At 39.9% G+C, this 24,193-nt stretch overlaps 1 protein-coding gene across 2 annotated transcripts in view; it reads left to right on the top strand.

Annotated features, from left to right (window-relative positions):
- The window catches only part of mcf2la (mcf.2 cell line derived transforming sequence-like a), a 287,608-nt gene that overhangs the window by 86,555 nt on the left and 176,860 nt on the right, over positions 1-24,193 (top strand). Inside the window, exon 1 of one of the 2 annotated variants that reach the window (XM_039745885.1) lies at positions 1,096-1,149. The exons of the other annotated variant lie outside the window; for it this stretch is intronic. Within the exon in view, the coding sequence (XP_039601819.1) occupies positions 1,119-1,149 (31 nt within the window). The 5' untranslated portion in view covers positions 1,096-1,118. Of the gene's footprint in view, positions 1-1,095; positions 1,150-24,193 lie in introns of those variants that run through there. 2 annotated transcript variants of the gene reach the window in all.

The raw sequence follows: 24,193 nt of genomic DNA, 5'->3' as shown, positions 1-24,193 counted from the left end.
CATTTGGCCTTGGGTCACCAAAGGTGGTGTGACGTGATTTTTGGAATTTGTAGCACAGCAGAGGATGCTGTTATCAGGGTCTCTGAGGAGCGCTAAATTAAGTGCACTTGCCTGACGCAGCGTGTCAGAGGTCTGTGCATTTCCCTCCCTTCCTTCCTCATGTAATTATTTGCAGAGTTGGCACTCTTCATTTTCATGCTTCCGTAGATCCTTGGCGGGTGTGGCTGGGAAGACGACACTGCTGTTTATGTGCATGCGCCTGCCGATGCCACTTTGAACCGGCATGTGATGACGTCTCCCCTGTTACTTGTAGTCCCTGTTTCTCTGGGGGACCTGATGCACAACCAGCTCTCTCGCAGTAGACATTTGCCATGCAGGCGGAGTTCAATGGTAGCAGTGACAACTAGTTAAATTCTCTCTCCTGCCGGTGCGGTTGAAATTGTTCTTGGCTGTTCTTAGTTGGCCCAAGTGTACCTGTATAATCACCCAGAGGCATGCCCCCCAGTATTTCCTGAAGAGCATGTCTCTGCATGGGTGGCTAAAGGAACCATATGAGGCTTCTGCCAGGATCTTGGCTAGGCTTGGTTTTGCTGTGCCATTTCTGGGCTCCCACTCTCAAGAGGCCTGGGGTGACAACGGCTCTGGTAAGTTGCGTATTTTGTCCTGCTTACTCTCTGCTGAATGAGTTTTTGACACTTTCGGAGAGCTGCAGATCTGCTCCCCCTCTAACATCATGGATTATTATGTGTCTGAGACAGGGGAGGCTTGGCATTACGACTGCTGTTTTAATGGGAGGCATATGACTTAGAGAGCCATGAGATGTCCTGCATTGACATCTTAAAATCTTGTGCATGGCTTGCAGAACTTTAGAGTTGCAAAAATGAGCTGGTAAAGTTTAGCCAAAAAGTCCCATGGTAAGCTTTGTTGTGACTTCCCTTGTGCGTTTTGAGGAGGATGAGGCGGGTAGGCAGCTGAGAGTCATTTGCTCACGAGGCAGTTAAATCAGATTCCAGTTTCCTCTTTTTTTTATTTCTCTTATTTCTCAATCTAATATCTTCCCTTTTGGAAAAGAAACTAGTCTGTACTAGGCTTTCTTGCAGCTTCTCCACACAGCAGCCATGTCCTCCCGGGAAGATAAATCACAGCCCGGTAAGATTACGTTTGCCTTTTTTCACATTGTGCTTTATTTCTGTTTAGTTTCCTTTTAGCATAACCCTCACTGGTGACATGGGGCATTTGTGTCTTATGTGTGTACGGATGAGCTGCGATTTGAGAGGCAACCATAAGACTTGTGGAACTTCATGAGAAAAGCACTTATCAGTGTACTTAAACCTCTAGGGATACACACAGCATGTAGTAAACAGGCTGCTAAAAGTGGTTCTGTCAGCTAGCGCAGCATGTTTTTTGTGACCATTTGTATCTGTTTAATAAAGCTGGATTATGTCCCTTACCAGGAAGAGAGACCCAGTCAAGACTGTCTATCTTAATAGAGCAGTATGTGCAATGGAACTGTGTAAGCTAATGAGCAGAACGCCTTACCTCATTCAGGAAGTGTCACCTAATTAAACTAATTTATAGGGCAGGCTGAGTTATGGGGCGCACTCAGGACCCCATCTTTTTCCTTAGAAGTGTACGATTCTGTAATGTGGGAAGTGACATCTTTCACATCTTCACAGCTGGGTAATTCCATGTCAGATCATCACACTTCTGGACGTCATTCACAGAGATTTTAACAAAACTTGGCATGCTGATCTGGTCGTGTGAGGAACCCATGGAACTGAAATTGCACGTGTCTTGAATTAATATAACAAAATTTGAACTTATTGGGGATTGGGGAGTTTGATTACGATTCTAATAGACTTTATCTCTCTATTATATAAAAAAATCCTGGGACGAGATGAGACTTTTCTCAAGTCCCGCGAGACAAGACTTTGGCCCATGAGAAGTCATGCCCTCCTCTCAACCATATTCAAACACGCACACGGTCCTCTCACCTCTCATTCATGTGAGTGCTTTTGACAGACACAGTTCCTGCTCTCTCAACTCACTTTAAGTTCACAATTAATAAAGAAGACGTATTATGTCCAAATCTTATTGAAGAATATCATCATGAAGGGTTATCAACAGAAAAAATGAGTACACGGGCAATCCTAGCACCGAGAAACAATGAAGTCAAACAAATTGACACACAAAATGTCGGTCGGTTACACGGCAAATTGGTGAAATGTGTATCAATAGGCTATGCTGAAACAGTTGGTTGTGATCATGCAAAAGATAAAAACATCAACTTACAATATCACGAAGAATATCTACAACCGTTAACGCCGTCCGGTCTTCCTCCACACAAATTACTGTAGAAAGAAGGATGTATCCAAGACAGGTAATGTAGTATTTCTTCCACGGATAACATTAGACAACAAAGGAGATCTTGATATGCCATTTACAGTGGTGTGAAAAACTATTTGCCCCCTTCCTGATTTCTTATTCTTTTGCATGTTTGTCACACAAAATGTTTCTGATCATCAAACACATTTAACCATTAGTCAAATATAACACAAGTAAACACAAAATGCAGTTTTTAAATGATGGTTTTTATTATTTAGGGAGAAAAAAAATCCAAACCTACATGGCCCTGTGTGAAAAAGTAATTGCCACCTTGTTCAAAAATCACCTAACTGTGGTGTATCACACCTGAGTTCAATTTCCGTAGCCACCCCAGGCCTGATTACTGCCACACCTGTTTCAATCAAGAAATCACTTCAATAGGAGCTGCCTGACACAGAGAAGTAGACCAAAAGCACCTCAAAAGCTAGACATCATGCCAAGATCCAAAGAAATTCAGGAACAAATGAGAACAGAAGTAATTGAGATCTATCAGTCTGGTAAAGGTTATAAAGCCATTTCTAAAGCTTTGGGACTCCAGCGAACCACAGTGAGAGCCATTATCCACAAATGGCAAAAACATGGAACAGTGGTGAACCTTCCCAGGAGTGGCCGGCCGACCAAAATTACCTGAAGAGCGCAGAGACGACTCATCCGAGAGGTCACAAAAGACCCCAGGACGTCGTCTAAAGAACTGCAGGCCTCACTTGCCTCAATTAAGGTCAGTGTTCACGACTCCACCATAAGAAAGAGACTGGGCAAAAACGGCCTGCATGGCAGATTTCCAAGACGCAAACCACTGTTAAGCAAAAGAACATTAGGGCTCGTCTCAGTTTTGCTAAGAAACATCTCAATGATTGCCAAGACTTTTGGGAAAATACCTTGTGGACTGATGAGACATAAGTTGAACTTTTTTGAAGGCAAATGTCCTGTTACATCTGACGTAAAAGGAACACAGCATTTCAGAAAAAGAACATCATACCAACAGTAAAATATGGTGGTGGTAGTGTGATGGTCTGGGGTTGTTTTGCTGCTTCAGGACCTGGAAGGCTTGCTGTGATAGATGGAACCATGAATTCTACTGTCTACCAAAAAATCCTGAAGCAGAATGTCCGGCCATCTGTTCGTCAACTCAAGCTGAAGCGATCTTGGGTGCTGCAACAGGACAATGACCCAAAACACACCAGCAAATCCACCTCTGAATGGCTGAAGAAAAACAAAATGAAGACTTTGGAGTGGCCTAGTCAAAGTCCTGACCTGAATCCAATTGAGATGCTATGGCATGACCTTAAAAAGGTGGTTCATGCTAGAAAACCCTCAAATAAAGCTGAATTACAACAATTCTGCAAAGATGAGTGGGCCAAAATTCCTCCAGAGCTGTAAAGACTCAATGCAAGTTATCATAAGCGCTTGATTGCAGTTATTGCTGCTAAGGGTGGCCCAACCAGTTATTAGGTTCAGGGGGCAATTACTTTTTCACACAGGGCCATGTAGGTTTGTATATACCTATATACCACTGTATATTAAAACGTTAACAGTTTCCTGTTAGAATACCACTTGCTATTACAATTAACAAACCTCAGAGGCAAACATTCGAAAAAGTAATTTTATTTAATAGAGGGAAAGAAACAAAATTCAATCACGGAAAGTTATACGTGGCGTTGTCACGATGAAAGTCCAAAAAACAGAATCAAAATTCAATGCAATATCGACGAAAAGTTAATTCAAAAAATTGTCTTTACTGAAGTTTTACAGCAAAAGTGTAAGTTTAAAAAGTATTTGCGTGTTAATTTCAAAGCCAAACAGAACAAAATCGTATTACACAACAAATCAGTTGTTTTTTTACTAAAGCCAGCTTATAATATCATAAACATCTCTAGAAAATTTGGTCTTTGGTTTTTGAGTCATTGTTGAGCTTTCATTACTTATAGGTGGCAATCACATGGTTTCATATCACTAATGGGCCTTTTTCATAGCAGCCATCTTGGCATGAGAAAGTATTTCAAAGTCATAATCGACCGCCTAAAAAATGTTCAAACTTTCCTATAGCTTAAATGTCCATTAATACTGATCCAAGGCATGTGCAATTTCAGTTCTTTTGGTTACTCATATGACCAGATCAGCATGTCAAGTTTAGTTAAAATCTGTGACGATGAAGTCTGAAAGGGTGATGATTTGACATGGAATTGCTCAGCTTCTGTGCTGTCCAGTGTGGTGTGCTAGACCAGTAACATCACTTCAAGAGAGTCTCACCGAATTTACAAGCTTATTAAAAGTGCAGGCTCAGGTATGGGACACACACTGGAGGTAGAAGCAGGGGAGAGGATTAAAACAAAACTGAGTGCCATTATGAACAATGCTGCATATCATCTCTGTGATACACTAACATTGAGGACTTTCAGCCAACGGATTACACGGCAACCGTGTGTCAGGAAATGCGAAGGGTGCTCCTTTACACCAAAAGCAATACACCTGTATAGCACCTCACTGGGACTGCAGTCAGAAGTCAGAAGTTTTCTTTTTAATTTTTTCTTCCATTTTAGTTGCTGTGGTGTGTGTTCAGACTGTAGTGTGTGTGTATATATATTTATTTCTCTGTATTTATGTATTTATTTATAGAGCTTCTGTAAAAAGCCAAATTTCCCCCTGGGGACAGGTAAACTTCTATCTAGCTACTGTATATTCCATCACCAGTTACAGAAAAGATTAGAGACTTCAGATACAAGTCAGACAAAATGGGTCCCAACAGTTATGGATTAATGTCTTACCACTAAACTGTATAAAAAAAGTAAAATCTATCCATCCCTACATTTTCTAATTCTATTTATCAAGGGCAGGGCTGTGGTGTGTGTGTGTATATATACATATTTAAATTTATCTATGTATTTATTTAAAGAGAAAGTAAAGTTCTATCTATCTATCTATCTATTGTGGAAGTTGACCCGGACACAGACAGGCAGACACGTTCATGTCACCCACAAACACGTTTATTTTCAAATATATACAATAATAATTGGTCACTCAGACCCCAAATTAGTGCACAAACCCCAAAGTCACAGTCCTGGCCACAATGCCTTTCTTCGGGCCACCTCCACTCTCCTTTCTTGCCTCGTCCTTCTTCCACCTGACTCTAGCCTCGAATGAAGGGAGACCGCCCCTTTTATACAGTCCCCGGATGAGCCCCAGGTGTTCCCGGCAGCTCTCCAGGCGCCATCCTAATTCTTCCCCCCAGCACTTCCGCCACACCAGGAGCTTCCATGCCCTGTATCCGTGGCCCTGAAAGCAACCAGGAAGGCGACCCCCACGTGATCCAGGGTGGGCACAGACCCACATCCGGTCCCTCATGGCGTCCCGGCCGTGTCATGGCCCCTGGCATCCCTGACACTATCTATCTATCTATCTATCTATCTATTATATAGTGCTTTTCATATCTATCTATCTGTTATATAGTGCCCTATCTATCTATCTATCTATCTATCTATCTATCTATCTATCTATCTATCATATAGTGCCTTCCTATCTATCTATCTATCTATCTATCTATCTATCTATCTATCTATCTATTATATAGTGCTTTTCATATCTATCTATCTGTTATATAGTGCCCTATCTATCTATCTATCTATCTATCTATCTATCTATCTATCTATCTATCTATCTATCTATCTATCTATCTATTATATAGTGCCTTTCACATCTATCTATCTATCTATCTATCTATCTATCTATCTATCTATCTATCTATCTATCTATCTATCTATCTATCATATAGTGCCTTCCCTATCTATCTATCTATCTATCTATCTATCTATCTATCTATCTATCTATCTATCTATTATATAGTGCTTTTCATATCTATCTATCTGTTATATAGTGCCCTATCTATCTATCTATCTATCTATCTATCTATCTATCTATCTATCTATCTATCTATCTATCTATCTATCTATCTATCTATCTATTATATAGTGCCTTTCACATCTATCTATCTATCTATCTATCTATCTATCTATCTATCTATCTATCTATCTATCATATAGTGCCTTCCTATCTATCTATCTATCTATCTATCTATCTATCTATCTATCTATCTATCTATCTATCTATCTATCATATAGTGCCTTCCCTATCTATCTATCTATCTATCTATCTATCTATCTATCTATCTATCTATCTATCTATCTATCTATCTATCTATCTATCATATAGTGCCTTCCTATCTATCTATCTATCTATCTATCTATCTATCTATCTATCTATCATATAGTGCTTTTCATATCTATCTATCTGTTATATAGTGCCCTATCTATCTATCTATCTATCTATCTATCTATCTATCTATCTATCTATCTATCTATCTATCTATCTATCTATCTATCGTTGACATGTTGAACTGTAAAGTAAAAAAGTTGCAGATTCATTCAGACTCTGCTGTGTAACTCTGCATTTGAACTCCCTGCTTGTGATCTGCACCTTATAAATCACTTTTCTCCGTCCAGGTTCATTGCTCCAAAAGAAGGGAGCCAGAGTCCCAAAGAGTGCCAGTCATTAACTCCATTAACATTATGGTGCCATTGCCACTATAATGTCAGCATTTTACCCAGGGAGGGGAGAGTGGATTGGACCACCTGACAAAACTCAGACATGAAAGCAATGAGGAAGACCTCTGGGGTTGTTTACGGTAACCATGGGGATGGCTTAAGGAGCATTAGCATAGGTATGCAAATATTCAGTAACATTTAGCTGTCTGAAACAGCATTGCAATTTATTCAAATGAAGACACTGTTGGATTACATTTCCTACATGTGTTTATTTATTTGAAGAGAGAGAACAAATATTTGCCTCTATGTCATTATGTGAGAGTAAATCCAACACAGACCTTATGGAGGTTAATTCGTTTCATTTAAATTGGCTTGTTTTTAGACACTAGTAACGTACAGTAATACATTACATAAATATTATTTCACCCCTGTTTGTATACAATTCTTTCCTTTGGCTGTTATTGTCATTGAATCATTACATATACTCCAGCACCATCAGATAGAAGGAAGGAGCCAATAGTGTGCCAGTTCATCACAGGTCACATTTATACAATTGCCTCTCTTTTTAATATATTGTAAATTAAGCACAGAAACAGAGATACAAATTTGGAGTGCGCTCAGGTAAACTGTATATTATGAAGTCAAAGTAATAAACACAGTTACCAGACTGGAGAAAGATGGCAGTGGTGCCGTTTATGATTTTGGAGTACTTTACTAATCTCTAATGGGAAGCTGTCTTTTTGAATGACCTTTGGCGGTCAGAGCACAGCGTCAGTCTTTGTATAGCAACCTTGTAAAAATTTTCAGGTTAAGGGCCTTGCTCAAGGCCCCAGTGGGTAGGATTCCTTCTGGAAGTAACGTAACGGGATTTGAACCAGCAACCTTTCCAATACCAGCGCAAATCCAGGAGCTCCTGAACAGGAAGTGATGTCATATGCCTTTGATTTTGTTTGATTTCCACATCTGCAGAAGGAAGGAGAGGACAAGAATTATAAAGCAGCATCAACCAGTGGCTTGGGGTGGAATTACATGTTGACAAGCCCTGAGGTTCTCTCCTAGGCATATGTTTGTGACACAATAAATAACAAATTGATACCACATTAGGTGGAATGGCAGATAATTTAGAATCAGCCTAATCCTTACAACAGGACAATAGTTAAATTGTAGACTTGGGCAGATTTGCGGCTGATAAAATTCAACAAAAGTAAATTTAAAATGTTATATGTAGGAAGTAAAAATGTTAGATTTCCTCATACAGTGGGAAGTTTGAAAGGTCAATGGATCCAGAAGGTGTAGTGGACCTGTCACTGCAGATCCAGATAGCCTTCCTAATGGCTTCTTTGCACTAACTGGATGTTAGGTTATATAGCAAGGTGTGTAGAGTACAAGTCAAAAGAGGATGTGCTCAAGTTATATACAGTACCTCGCTAGTGAGGCCTCTCACCTGCAGTACTGTGTGCAGCTTTGGTTTTAATATTGCAAAAAAAGACATAACAGCGCTGGAGAAAGTCCAGAGGAGAGCAACTGGGCTGATTCTAGGATTGCATGGTATTGGTTATGAAGAAAGTTTATAGAAGTTGAACCTTTTATGTTTGAGTGAATAGAAATTAAGATGTGAGTATCATTGAAAAGATTAAAATTAGAGAAGGAATTAGTATGATGGCTCCCAGTTATTACTTTGAATTATTATTACTTATTATATTATCCAAGGCAACTTAGAACTTTTGAGATTCAATTGGTCACATTTTATTTGTTTTTTCCAATTGAACAATAAGCAGGTGAAGTGATATCATCTGTTAAATTCTGCTCCGTACTTGTAATATTTTTATTTTTATGTTGTATTGAGGATTACTTGTGTTCTGTTCTGTGTATTGTATTGTATGGACCCCCTTCTTTTTGACCCCCACTGCACACCCAACCTACCTGATAAAGGGGTCTACCTTTGAACTGCCTTTCCCAAGGCCTCTTCCATTTTTTTTCCTGCAAGAGGTTTTTTTGGGAGTTTTTCCTTATCTTCTTAGAGAGTCAAGGCTGGTAGACTGTCAAGAGGCAGGACCTGTTAAAGCCCATTGTGGCACTTTTTACAAAAATAAATTGTATTGTATTGTTCACGGACACAGAATATCAGTAATGTGATTTCAACCCACAACCACAGAATTTTGAAGTCCAGAGACCACTATGCCACAAGGACACTGGGACACAGAACTTCACACAAACACAGAGAGTCCTCGACGTGTGGAATAGTCAGAAGAATACAATCGGCAAGAATGTTTGGCCTTGTAGCTGTTTGTGTTTCTGATGTTTCCAAAATTCTGCAGCAACTGCAAAGGCCAGACCCTTGAGTGTAAAGTGTACACCAAAAAAAAAAAATCCACACTCTGAATAAATGAGTTTTAAAGAAATTCAAAACAAAAAGATTTTACACACAAATGAAGAGAAAAATCGATAATGAACACAAAAAAATATTTATTGTTTAAAATGTCTCTGTTTAAGGCTTACACATCTCAGTTACGTTTCTTAAGCTTTTATATAACTTTCCAAATTGGCACAACGTGTCAGCACATGCAGTACATTAGAATATACTGTGAGAAAACCACCCGTGATTGAATTTTGTTTCTTTTTCTCTATTAAATAAAACTACTTTTTCGAATGTTTGGCTCTGAGGTTTGTTAATTGTCTTTGCCAAAGCTATTCTAACAGGAAACTGTTAACGATTTAATACGAATGGCATATCAAGATCTCCTTTGTTGTCTAAGGTTATCTGCGGAAGATGTACTGCATTACCTTTCTTGGATACATCCTTCTTTCTACAGTAATTCAGCCGATGGGAGACCAGATGGTGTTAATAATTGTAGATATTCCATAGGACATTGTAAGTTGATGTTTTCATCTTCTGCACGATCACCACCAACTGTGTCAGCATATCCATCAATCAACATTTATTTATATAGCACATATTCATACAAAAAAATGTAGCTCAAAGTGTTTTACAAAATGAATAGAAAAATTGAAGACACAATAAAAAATAAACATAAGTCAACATTAATTAACATAGAATAAGTAAGGTCCGATGGCCAGGGTGGACAGAAAAACAAAAAACTCCAAAAGCTGGAGAAAAAAATAAAATCTGTAGGGGTTCCAGACCACGAGACCGCCCAGTCCCCTCTGAGCTATCTACCTAACATAAATCAAACAGTCCTCTTTGTATTTAGGGTTTTCATGGAAGGACCTGATGATGATGGTCACGTAGACTTCTGGCTTTCAGTCCATCAATGTTGGTGCATCATGATGCTTTGAGTAGGTGGTGGTGGCGCAGGCCGCCACCACAAAAAACCGGAAAAGAAACAGAAGAGAGTTGGGGTCAGTATGGATTTTAGAGCCACTATGAATAGTTATTGTGATGAATTGAACATACAGAGTATCAGGATTAAGTTAAAGTGAAGTTATGAGAAGGCCATGTTACAGTAATGTGTTTTCAGCAGTGTTTTAAAGTGCTCTACTGTATTAGCCTGGCGAATTCCTATTGGCAGGCTATTCCAGATTTTAGGTGCATAACAGCAGAAGGCCGCCCGCCTCACCACTTCTTTTAAGTTTAGCTTTTGGAATTCTAAGGAGACACTTATTTGTGAATTTCCACTTGGGATTAATAAAGTATCTATCTATCTATCTATCTATCTATCTATCTATCTATCTATCTATCTATCTATCTATCTATCTATCTATCTATCTATCTATCTATTTTATAGTGCCTTATCTATCTATCTATCTATCTATCTATCTATCTATCTATCTATCTATCTATCTATCTATCTATCTATCTATCTATCTATCATTTGAAGATCTAAGGTTACGATTTGGAATATAAGGTGTCAGACATTCCGATATATAAGATGGGGCGAGATTATTTAAGGCTTTATAAACCATAAGCAGTATTTTAAAGTCAATCCTGAATGACACAGGTAACCAGTGTAGTCTATAGTCTATTGATACGCACTTAACCATTTTGCCGTGTTGCAGAACCGACATTTTTGGCATTAATTCGTTTGACATCCTCATTTCTAGGTGCTAGGATTGCCCTTGTACTCATTTTTTTGGTTGATAACCCTCCGTGATGAAATACTTCAATAAGATTTGGACATAATATGTCTTCTTTAACTGGAAAGTTGTAATGAGGAAAATGTTAAAATTTATAAGAGCGCAGGAAGTGTGTCTGACAAAAGCATTCACACCAATGAGAGGTGAGAGGACTGTGGTCTTGTTTGAAAATGGTTGATAGGAGGGCGAGACTTGAAAGTATCTCATGGCAATATTCTCGTCTCGCGGGACTTGAAAAAAATCTTTTCCAAAAAGTCTTATCGAAAGATGTTTTTATATAATAGAGAGATTTGTTGTTTTGACTCTGCACACATGCTTTTCTTCCTGCACAATTGTACACTCTGAAATGATTTTCATTATAACTGCATTAGCTTAATTTTTCCAGTATTTCTGATGCAACTGTGCAATCATATAATTGTGCCCGCAACGCCCATTTTTAATGCGGATGTTCTGCAGTATAAGAGAAGCAATATGCAAATGTTTATGGAGAACTGCAGGATGTTTAGCCTTTTCTGCCATGGCAGCTTGTTGAATTTGCCTCCAGCTTTTAGTATTCCATCTTGTAGAACAGGATCCAGTCTAATGATTTGACTGTTCTTTTGTTGCCACAGTCATCGATGTGGAAACTATGAGGCACAGCATTAACTGCTTCTTCATTAACTGATTCTCTTACATGACCACCAGTGAGTGTATCTGTTAGATCAGGAGCTTTAAGTTGTTGTTAATTAAGAGAATGTGTTTGATCAATAGTTGTACTTATTTTTATTTGGATGATACACACCATGATGTGGAATGTACCACGCCCTGCCATCATCGCGATTCAGGTTTTCTTTAGTTGCCTTGACAGCATAACCCTCCTCTATTGTGTCTTCTGCGAAAGCTTTGTCTTCTTCATGAAAACCTGGATTTTTGTTCAGTTACCTTTTAAGTCCAATGGCAAGCTGTTCTGTAAAACAGCAATTGTTCGTCATTGAGTATAAAAGCACCACAGATGCATTTGTATGTCGACATTTGCTCCGCCACATCGAACCATTCATCAAACCTCAAAGCACACACATCCTTCCCGGAGGTTCCTAAAAGTGGCCGGATTCGCAAGAAGTTCAGGCTGGAATTCAGGATTTGAATGTGGAGAGTTATGACGATATTCCAGAACAAGACATGACTGTATGTGAATAAATATAAGACATCCCCCAAAAGTAAGCCCTAGTGCATCTTTTTGAGTAAAAATTAATATAAGACCTGCCTGGTGTTATTTTCAGGGAAATACGGTATTATAGTTCGGTTGCGGCACCGATTTATTCACGCAAACAGGCTGCGGAAGTGTCTCCTCTTTTTAAAGCAAATTTATACAGAAATGGCCACCTACCAGTTTTTCAGACACTGAGACTATGTGCATGAACGTGAATGTGTCTTCATGTGACAGTTCTTCTTTCTTCCACAGCTGCACTCTGGGAAGCCTTTATTGTACTGTTGATGCGATATCTCTTCAGTTTCTAATATTGACAAGCAAATAACAACCCCCAAAAAAGGTTCCACAGTTAAAATATCTGAATTTAAAAGATTTTTGTGAAGTTCAAAGCTAAAGCAGATCACAGAAGAATTGATAATAGACACAGAAATCAATTCATGCTTATGATTTTTCTGTTAGTTAAACTTTTTCTTTTTTAAGTTTCTATATACGGCAGACCCCCGTGACCCTGTATTCGGATTCAGCGGGTTAGAAAATGGATGGATGGATGGATGGATATACATTTGTGCATACATATATATATATACATATATATAGAATATACAGTCAGAAAACTGTATGCCTCCACACCTTTTCATTTGTAAGCAAATTAATCTCCTATGTCTAACAGTCACTGTGTTTCTTTCTCTCTAAAATCATTCCGTTGTTACAGCAAAAATATAGCAGAGTATTAAGAGTGTTACATTGAAATGTTAGCTTATAGGAGATTAATTAGTCTTGCAGGGCCAGACATGACTCTTGAAAGACAATACACGACTACCCGTTAAAATGTTTGTAGCAAATAGCTGCGAAATCCTGTGGTTTAAAGGCAACACTCACAGGGCTTCATCCTAAAACACCCACTCACAATTCCTCCAGTCTGTGCATTTAAAACCACTGCCGGGGATTCTGGAAGAGAGCAAAAGAAACTGAAAAAAAAAAGAGATTTGACACTGAGAGAAAATCTCTCTCTATATATATATATATAGAAGTCAATGTATGTGTGTTCCAGCATCATTTCTGAACAGCTCGAGCATTTTTCATGTACTTGGTACACGTTTCTCAACTAAAAATACTGTAGGATGAAATCAGCCCTAACCCACCCCTTCCGGGTGGGGTGAAGGGTAATATTACGGTCTTGTATGCACGTTATCATCCAGTTGACACTCAGAAAGACCACCAGAGGGCGAACTAGAGGTGACTGGCAGCATTCTTTATGTTTGAGCCCCACCGCGCCCCTTTGGTTTTTGAAATTAATTAGAGTTGGCAGCAATCAATCAATCAATCAACATTTATTTATATAGCACATATTCATACAAAACAATGTAGCTCAAAGTGCTTTACAAAATGAATAGAGAAATAGAAGACACAATAAAAGATAAACATAAGTCAACATTAATTAACATAGAATAAGAGTAAGGTCCGATGGCCAGGGTGGACAGAAAAACAAAAAAAAACTCCAAAGGCTGGAGAAAAAAATAAAATCTGTAGGGGTTCCAGACCACAAGACCGCCCAGTCCCCTCTGGACATTCTACCTAACATAAATCAAACAGTCCTCTTTGTATTTAGGGTTTTCATGGAAGGAACTGATAATGATGGTCACGTAGACTTCTGGCTTTCAGTCCATCATTGTTGGAGCATCATGATGCTTTGAGTAGGTGGTGGTGGCGCAGGCCGCCACCACAAAGAAACCGGAAAAGAAACAGAAGAGAGAGTTGGGGTCAGTATGGATTTTAGAGCCACTGTGAATAGTTATTATGAAGAATTGAACATACAGAGTATCAGTATTAAGTTAAAATGAAGTTATAAAAGGCCATGTTAAAGTAATGTGTTTTCAACAGTGTTTTAAAGTGCTCTACTGTATCAGCCTGGCGAATTCCTACTGGCAGGCTATTCCAGATTTTGGGTGCATAACAGCCGAAGGCCGCCTCACCAAAAGCAGTGGAGCATTGAGTTTGTAATGGAGTTTGTAAGCACTGTGTTTGTTCTTTTTTGTTTTAGATGTATTCTTTTTTTTTTTTTTTTTGTGATTTCTTACTGCTTTTGTTCTTGGCTTACTGTTGCTGGATTGTGTTTTGGACTTTGTTACCTGGGTTTGCTTTTTTGCTGTTTTGAGTTCTTTTTCTAGGTTTCTATATTTCTGCTAATAAACTCGTTGTGTACAAAGATTATAGTTTCAATTACAAAAGTCTTTACTGGTTCTCTCCCTTGTAAGATATTTTGATTTATTTTACACGTAGCAAAGCCACGGAGGCAGCTAGTAGAGGATAAAACAGAATCTTCCATTATCTATGTAGCAATGTAAAACGTATATTCTATCCTAGCAAAGCAAACATTTAGATAAAGGTAATATTAACATTAACTTACTAGGATTTTCGATAGGACTGTTCTAATCAAAATTGGTCTAATGTTATAAATTTGTGAGTTTTCCAAGGAAACGACTTTCAGGTTTTCAGTGCAGAGTGAAATCCAAAGTTATGTTTCGCCTTTAGTATTTCATGCTAGTTTCATTACTTTTCTGGAATTGTAGTTAACTGGTGTGCAGACCCCACAGAATTGTCATTCTTTTCATTAGTCCTAGCCTGATCGCAGTTTTTATTGGGAAACCTATAGGTTAGACTACTGCTGAAAGGCTATGAAGGAGAAGTGTCCAACTGAAGAATGTGCAGGGGACTTTTTTCTTGCAGTTTTATCTTTCATAAACTAGTCAATAATTGCAAAAACCACTGGAAGCCAGTACAACGCAGCCAGGTCTGGGATCAGATGTTGGAAAACATGCCAAAGTCTAGTTTTAAAAATGATACTATATAATCATCCTTGAACCTGTGATTGAGCGAGTTATGAGACTTAAACGTGTGCCTATAATTGGTTAAGATGTTATAAGACATGGGATCGCATATAGCAGCAGAGCTTTCCCCGGTTGTCGGGATCTGTTGAGTTGCTTTAGGGTTGAATGTCTTTTAATACAACAGTTATATTTCCATTCCTGTTGTGTGTCTTGTCAGTTTGGAGGCAACATGCATGGACTTTCCTGAATAAATATTATTTCAGTCTTGAGAGAAAGCAAATCAGGAACAGCACAAGTCAAGGAAAAAACTAACCTCATGTAACTGGAAATGGTGTGAGCAGGCGTACAGGAAAGGATGAGGCTAAAGACTCTGGCACTGGATGAGGTGGGAGGTCTACCACTCTTATCAAGCATTCTCTCAGTTCACACTTTACATGCGATTAAACACTACTTAATACAAATTGAAGGAGAATGTACCTCCTTCTCAACAAAACCTCGTAATGTCATGAAGGCATTCCAGTTATTCTATTTCTGAGATACTGGTATCTTTGAAGGGGACATGTTGTGCTGCCCATGACTATCATGTTTCTTTACTTGCTCTAGCTGACCTGCTATCCAGTATTAATGGCACGGAGTTAACACCACTGCCTAAAGGACTGAGTGTCTTGGCTTTGAATCCTGCAGCAGGAAGTTTTCAATGTACAGCTTGCATGTTCTCCCCATTACAGACGTGAGGGTTTCCTTTCAGGTACTCCAGTTTTCTACGCCCCCAAAAATGTGAAGGTTTGGTTAATTGTTATTTATCATTCATCCAACATTAATGTGGTTGAGTGCATGAGTATATAGATTAATGTGCTATTTGGGGGCTGGGTTCCTTCTTCCACCCGATGCTGCTGGAATAGGCTCCAGCATCCATTTACTCTAAACTGGATTTAAGAGGGTTTGCAATTTTGTTACACCAAGTCAGAAATGCTCAGTGCAATTATTTGCATACTGTTAGAATCTTCAAAAATAATTAAGATACCTATGGCGTTATTTCAGTGCCACTATTCTGGCGCGTAAAAAATATTGCAAGTGCAAGTGTTGCATTTTGAGGAGAAATTTATTTTGAGCGTACAAAAGCTGAATTTGAGTGAACAAAATTCATTGCTGCGTGCAAAATGTATTTCAGTGTTTGCACTTATCCATATACACACACACAATAGCACCCTCTGCTCAGTTTTTTCATTTGCGCTTGCTTTCGCAATGTGTTGCTAGCTCACAACATTCTCTGCTGCAAGTGCTCAACTCTCTGTACACCGTTATAAGTGTGCCACAAAACCAACCAATCACAGACTTGGTTTCAAAATTCTGATTGGCTCTTAAGGTCTCCAATCAGCTCGCTAGCTGCTGCATTCGGAAACAGTCCGAAATGTAGCTAAATCCAACTAAACTCAATTAAACCCCAATTTGGGATAATATCTTTAATTATTTTATTTTAAAATATATTATTTGTTAAGACTATCGTTGGTGTAGTATAATGTAGTTGCATTATACAACCATGCCAACTGACTCTCCAAATTATATTTGAGTAGCTCTCTTTTATGTCGTCGAATACTGAACAGCAGCACGAAAACAACATGTCCCGGCCACATGTAAGTAATATAAAATCATTTTGTACATTATTATTACATCTGCCATCTCTTCTTTGGCTGCAGAGTAAATCAAAACTCCCTCTATCTGCAAGAAGCGAGGCTGAGTGGACAGTGTTTCGGTGTCCGGAATGCAGCAGCTAGCGAGCTGATTGGAGACCGTAAGAGCCAATCAGAATTTTTGAAACCAAGTCTGTGATTGGTTGGTTTTGTGGCACACTTATAACGGTGTACAGAGAGTTGAGCGCCGCAGCAGAGAATGTTGTGAGCGCTAGCAACACATTGCGAGCAAGCGCAAATGAAAAACTGAGCGAGAGGTTGCTATTGTGTGTGTGTATATGGATAAGCGCAAACACTGAAATACATTTTTTGCACGCAGCAATGAATTTTGTTCACTCAAATTCAGCTTTTGTACGCTCAAAATAAATTTCTCTTCAAAATGCAACACTTGCACTTGCAATCTTTTTACGCTCAATATTTTTTACGTGTGCTCAGAATAGTGGCACTGAAATAACGCCATAGATACCACAGTAGTGCCCAACATACCGTATATACTCATGTATAAGTTGGGTCTTGAAACCTGAAAAATCGATCATAAAATCAGACTTGGATTTATACGCCCGTTCAAAAATTCAACCCTTCATTTTTTTTTTTTTTTGATCTTCTTGCCTCCTCCAATCTCACATCAGTATCTCAGACACATCGAATTTTGTTGCAGCAGCACAGTTACCATTTCTTTCCCCACATCCACGACTTTTAATTTAAAATCAGCTTCATATTTTCTTCTGATCGATCGCTCCATCGTAGATAAGGGATGCTCTTATGATAAAGGTGTATGAGGATGTGAGATACAAAAAACACAAATCCGTGCAAACATCACTTCGGAATAGTTTGGGTATTACCGTGTGGTCACGTAGGCACAAGACATAGAAAAAGAAGACCGTCTCTCAGGTGGGTGTTAGCATGTCGTAACCATTTGGACCAATAGCGTGACTTTTCCGCATCTGACTTATAAGACCAACATTATAAAATACAAGAAATTATACAGTAAAATCAAGTCCGAGCTTATTCGCGAGTATATATAGTAGTCAACACTATCTCAAGTAAAATAAAGCAAGACGGAGTTTGCGGTGTTTTCCAGGTGTATTTGCAAAATAGGTTAAGATAAGAAATCAAATATGCGAGTGTTTTTTTATATGCTAACCCTTTTGTCATTGTTGGCCTTTTTTACCATCTGCTATTTCCTCTACCTCTTGTAACCTGTAGGGGGTGCCACCGAACCCCAAACCCCAGATCCAATAATACTCAACACAGTCACGGGTTCATAATAATCGAGTTTTGACCCTTAAAGCACCTTTTTACTTTCAACTTGAGGTGGAAGGAGAGGATAGAGAGCCATTGTTTGTATGGATATTGGCTATGTTTCATTGTCAGAAGGTGCTTGGAGGGTTAAAAATCCATAATTGGAACCTTTTATACTGGTGTTTTCCTCCAGGGGGTGCCAGCTCCCTGGTTGGAATAAGTTCTTATGCATAAGTAACCTGAGCCTAAATAGATATATTATAAAGAGGTGATATCCCTCCCATAGTGATACAGTGGTAAGAAATCACATAAGACAAAATAACTTAGCTTTCTTTAATGACGATTTACGCGCCATTACAGACGAGGAAGCCAATAGCAAGACTATTTTCAAAGTGGGAGCTCGATGTATACAGTTTGCCATTTTCGCCGTTGCGGCGGAAGGATTTTCAGGATCGAATGACGTTATCTCCCATCTGTCCGTCGGCTTCAAATGTGTGCCGGGCAATGTTCCAAGGATTTATACTCTTTCTTCATGTGCAGGCCCCCACTTAGGTGAATCAAGCCATTCCAAACAAGGCAAAGAGAAGATCCAGTGTCATGCTGACTATGTCACACAGAAATAGTGCACGTTGCCTCTTTGTCTTTGTCTATCTTGTCCTATGCTTGGCCAAGCAGTTCTAAATGCTGAGCCCCTTTGTACTAAATCTGGCTCAGCTGGGCATGTAGAAAGAAAAATATTTGTACAGAGCACAGTGACATATTAAACATATAAACTTATTACAACTGGACCCAAAATGGCTTTCAGTGACCTGGCACAACTTGTGGAGTGTTTGGAAACCAGGGCAGTCCTCCCCTGACTGTGCCCTCTTGCAGCGCCCAGGAACCCCAATGGGGCTGCACTTCTGGACTCCAGTTCTTATGAACCCTTGCAGGTGTCCAAGCTGGGATAACTCTAGCAGACCCCTGCCACCTAACGTATGGGGGACGGTACTGCGCCTGGCTTCCAGCTTCTGCTTCTCCATCCCCAGACACCTTCCATTTTGTCCAGAGCTCATGCTGTCGTCCAGCTGGGATGCCTGTCTGTCCTTTGTGGCATTTACGCTCTCTATCAATTTCTCTGCTCTTATGAGCTGAAAATGTGTTGTTTTTGAGTCTGATTGGATTCCTAAATTACAGTAACCCCTTGTTGGGTTGGGACCATAAATTCTACTGCATTGTATTTCCAGGTTTCATGAGTAGAGGCTCAATTCTTTATTAATAAACCGGACTGCTTGTTGAATAACTGAAACTATGAACTATGGACAGCATCTACAGTATAGTAGTGGAGGCCAGGAAGGACTGGCATTCACAGACATCAATGCAGGCCTCATTATTATTATAGGACACAGCACTAGTGGTGGTATTCAGTAATGTTACAAAGATGACCCATTCAACGTTGATTTCAAATTGCTACAAATCATGGAGTTGTATTGACATCAAAGCCTAAAATTATACAGTAAGTGCCTTAGCTTTGAATAAATGTCCACAGTGGCAGATGACTGGGAACCTTACCCCACCGGGTCACCTGGAGAAGGCAATGACCAGGACAGGGGCAATATCTTCCCCGGGGCGCAAGAGGGCAGCCGCCCAGATTACATCAGGGTCGCGGATGGAGAGCTTGGAAGTTCAACCCTGTTGGGGGCGTCTAGACTATCTCAGAGCCCTGGATGGCAGCACTTCTGCCATACCAAGAAATGCTGCCGGAAGAGGAACCGGCCACACCTGGAATGCTTCCGGGTGTCCATGCAGCACTTCCGCCACACCAGGAAGTGCTGCCAGAAGATCATCAGGGAGCACATCCGGGTATGCCATAAAAAAGGCCGCCTCACTCCATTCGGAGAGCCAGAGTTGGGTAGAAGAGGACGGAGCTTGTGAGGAGAGGAATAGAGGCGGCAGAAGTTCTGGGAGAGTGAAGGAAAGAAGGGACTGAGTTTGTGGTGACTGGTGCCTTGTGAAGTGTTCTGGAAAATTATAGTTTGTGTTCTGGAAATCTGGTGTCGTGTCTGTCTGTGTCCGGGCTGATCCTTTCACACCCCCCTTAGGAGACCATTAAACCAGTCTCATAATCTGAAGGTCCTGAGTTCGGTCCTCAGAGAGGGCACCTCTTATGTAATGGCTGACCCCTTACCCAGACCGGCCACCACACTACCAAGACTTATTCCTTGGATTGCCTGAGGTTTCTTGCTCAAATAACAAGCTGTACTCCTTACAAGTTGTCTTATTTTTCTCGACATGATGAAATAAGCAGAAACAGTAAACAGGTATGAAAAATGAAACACTGATATATTGGAAAATAAAAGACAGACAAACATTCAATAATAAATATATATGTGTGCGAAAACCACCACTTATCCCAAAAACACGCGGTCCAGTCCCACCCTCTGGAAATGACCCTTCATCTGCCGCAGCCAGGTGTTACGTGGGCAACCCCTTGGCCTGGTCCAGCCACTCTGGTCCCCAACAATGAGGATCTTACAAGCTGGATCACCCTCGGGGTAACGCACCACATGGCCGTAATGCCGTAACTGACGCTCCCTCACAATGCAGGTCATGTGCCTTGGGACTCCATGAGCAACACAAAGTCAAACCAATGGTACCCAAGGATTCTCCAAAGAGACACACATGAAGGAGTCCAGTCTTTGTCTCAGGTCACTGGATAGCGTCCATGTCTCGCAACCATAGAGCAAAAACAGCAGGGACTAATTACTCTACTGTATATTAGAATAGAAATATTTACAATAAACCCTCCCTTGCCCCTAAACAATAAACAAAAGCACACAACACAATTACAAACATGTCCGGCAGTATTGAAACTGGCTGTGGTGACATTGTGCTTCCTTCCAACAACAAAACGACCTCACCGTCAAAGTCCTGGCAATGGTTGGAATGAAATCCAACCCGGGGTTTCTCAGCTCTGGCTGTCGTGATGTAGGAATAAAGCAATAAATACCAGTGATGAGTTTGTAGATGGATGTTTAAATTGTGTTCTTTTCTTCTCTCTCTCTCTCGCCTCTTTTCTATCGCCTTCACTCCTCTTTTTTAAATGTAAGATGTCCCGGATATGTCTGGTGTGTAAACAGGTGATTTCCAATCTGGGATTGCAGTCTCTCTCACTGTCATCCCTCCCCTCTGCACTTACAGGGACAACATTCACTGACGCACACATAACGGACAGTAAACGGGATGATGAAAACAAAACGCACTCAGCACAAACATAAAATATACTATTATTGTGTAGCCCCGCTACAAAGTTACTAACACCATCCTCAGCCATTCTGTTTCTGCTGCATTCTGAACTGCAATGTGACATATGCGAAAAAAATCACATTTCGTTCTGCTTCATCATGGCTTATTTCTGTCGCATTTACTTACGCTATGCAGCTGTACAGTTGCGTTGACTTTTTAAAAAATGTAAGTTTTTGCTTTGATAAAAAAATGTGTGTACCTGGTGCAATAAAAGTCCAACACAGAGCAGAACCCCAATGGCCTTGTCCAGTGGCCTGAACCTCACTCTGTTGGTTATGTGTAACATCCACCCATCCATTATCTAAGCCTGCCTATAATATAACATTACACAATAATAAATAGATAGATAGATGTGAAAGGCACTATATGATAGATAGATAGATAGATAGATAGGAGAGCCACGGTATAATAGATAGATAGATAGATAGATAGAAAGGCACTATATAATAGATAGATAGACAGATAGATAGAAAGGCACTATATAAGATAGATAGATAGAAAGGCACTATATGATAGATAGATAGATAGAAAGGCACTATATGATAGATAGATAGATAGATAGATAGATAGATAGATAGATAGATAGATAGAAAGAAATGAAATGCACTATATAAAAGATAGATAGATAGATACTTAATTTAATCCCCAAGGGGAGATTCCCATACTCCAGCAGCAGCATACTGATAAAGAACAATATTAAATTAAAGAGTGATAACAATGCAGGTATAACAGACAATAACTTTGTATAATGTTAACGTTTACCCCCCGGGTGGAATTGAAGAGTCACATAGTGTGGGGTCTCCTCAGTCTGTCAGTGGAGCAGGATGGTGACAGCAGTCTGTCTGTCGCTGAAGCTGCTCCTCTGTCTGGAGATGATCCTGTTCAGTGGATGCAGTGGATTCTCCATGATTGACAGGAGCCTGCTCAGCGCCCGTCGCTCTGCCATGGATGTCAAACTGTCCAGCTCCATGCCTACAATAGAGCCTGCCATCCTCACCAGTTTGTCCAGGCGTGAGGTGTCCCTCTTCTTTATGCTGCCTCCCCAGCACACCACAGTGTAGAAGAGGGCGCTTGCCACAACCGTCTGATAGAACATCTGCAGCATATTATTGCAGATTTTGAAGGACGCCAGTCTTCTAATGAAGTATAGTCGGCTCTGTCCTCTCTTGCACAGAGCATCAGTATTGGCAGTCCAGTCCAATTTATCAGCAGTTTAAACAGCAGTTTCTCCTTTTGTGTACAGTTTTGCAAAATGGACACTAAACTTCATTTCACATGTGATTTTTCAACCATAAAACGCACTAAAAAGTTTTAAATGTTTTTTGGGAGGCTGAAAAGAAAAAAAATAAAAACACCCCTTTTAGACCCATTTCTCAGGAAAGGGTCCAGATGAAAATAAACAGGGGATAACTATCATTTGGAAATTCAACATGCCTAAACGCAACACGCAGTGAGTTACTCTTACACAAAAGCTGTAATCCAGTGAAGCAATAAAATTGTTATCCAAATTAGCTGAGATGAAAATGCAGTACCTGCAGTCTTAGATGAGATCCTGCTCCTGCAGAGGGGACTGGGCGGTCTCGTGGTCTGGAATCCCTGCAGATTTTATTTTTTTCTCCAGCCGTCTGGAGTTTTTTTTTTTTTTCAGTCCCCTGGCCATTGAACCTTACTCTTATTCGATGTTAATTAATGTTGACTTATTTTGTTTTCTTATTGTGTCTTTTATTTTTCTATTCTTTATTATGTAAAGCACTTTGAACTACTGTTTGTATGAAAATGTGCTATAGAAATAAATGCTGTTGTTCTTGTTGTTGTTTTGGTGTTTGTAATGGACTCCTCAAATCATGCCCAAGCACACTCCTGCAGCCTGATGGCAAAAGTTCTCCCCACATTGGCATGCTTTTTGGGTTTTGCCCCCTCCATTACAGCCTTTCTAACTGATACGCCAAACAGTCTACTGTATATCAATAGCAACACACATGCAAAATTTCATGAAAATGGGTTCAGCTGATTTTGCATGATTGGCAAACAAATTAAATGACAGACAAAGAAACATCTGATGATTGTATTTATATAATCTAATTCCATTCAAGTAATGTCAGGTGATGTGACTCGCCCATTGTCATACAGAGAGATGATAGAGGGGGTGCCATCTGTGACCTTATGATTTTATAACCATGTGTAAATGGCATTTGTGCTGTTTTATGAGTATATTTTTAACATGTTAGTACTGGTATTGTTATACAGTGTCACAAAGAGCCATCACAAGGTTTGGGGCAGCCACCCGTATATTAATTTCCTGGCAGCAAAAGTTGCAAAAATAAATGACAGCACTGATGTGCACAAACTGGAGTCCAAAACAGAACTGAGGGAATTGGGGAAAGGTGGGGGGCTTTTAAAGGTCAGGATAGGAAGTGACGTCAAAGGGGCCGGGATCGGAAGGGTCTTCAGCCATAGGCCCGAGCCCGGACGTGACATCAAGGGGGCCAGAACCGGGAAGGTCTTCCTGTATAGGTCTGGACCTGGAAGTGACGTCAACAGGGCCAGGTGGAACTTCCCATGAATGGTCTGTAGGGAAGTGAGAAAAAGACTCAATGCACTTGGTCGGATTTGGAATTGCCTTTACTCAAGCCATTTAGCTGCCTCCCATGCGCACATGTGTGACAACAGGCATCAGAAATAGCGTGTCAGAAACGTTTAATTCTTAATGACTTTATTAACATCCACCAAATACAGTAAAACCTTGGATTGCGAGTAACTTGGTCTTGGAGCAAAACTATCATAATCTCTTGGACCAATAGCGTATGATTTCTGTATTCGACTTATACGACCGACATTATAAAATACTGTAAATTATACAATAAAATCAAGACCGACTTATCCACGGGAGAACTTAAATGTGAGTATATATGGTAGTTGACTGGAATGCTTAGTATGGAC

The sequence above is a fragment of the Polypterus senegalus genome, chromosome 2 (genome assembly GCF_016835505.1).
Source record: "Polypterus senegalus isolate Bchr_013 chromosome 2, ASM1683550v1, whole genome shotgun sequence".
NCBI lineage: Eukaryota > Metazoa > Chordata > Cladistia > Polypteriformes > Polypteridae > Polypterus > Polypterus senegalus.
The sequence above is the reverse complement of the archived record's forward strand: the minus strand, read 5'-3'. Positions and strand labels throughout refer to the sequence as shown.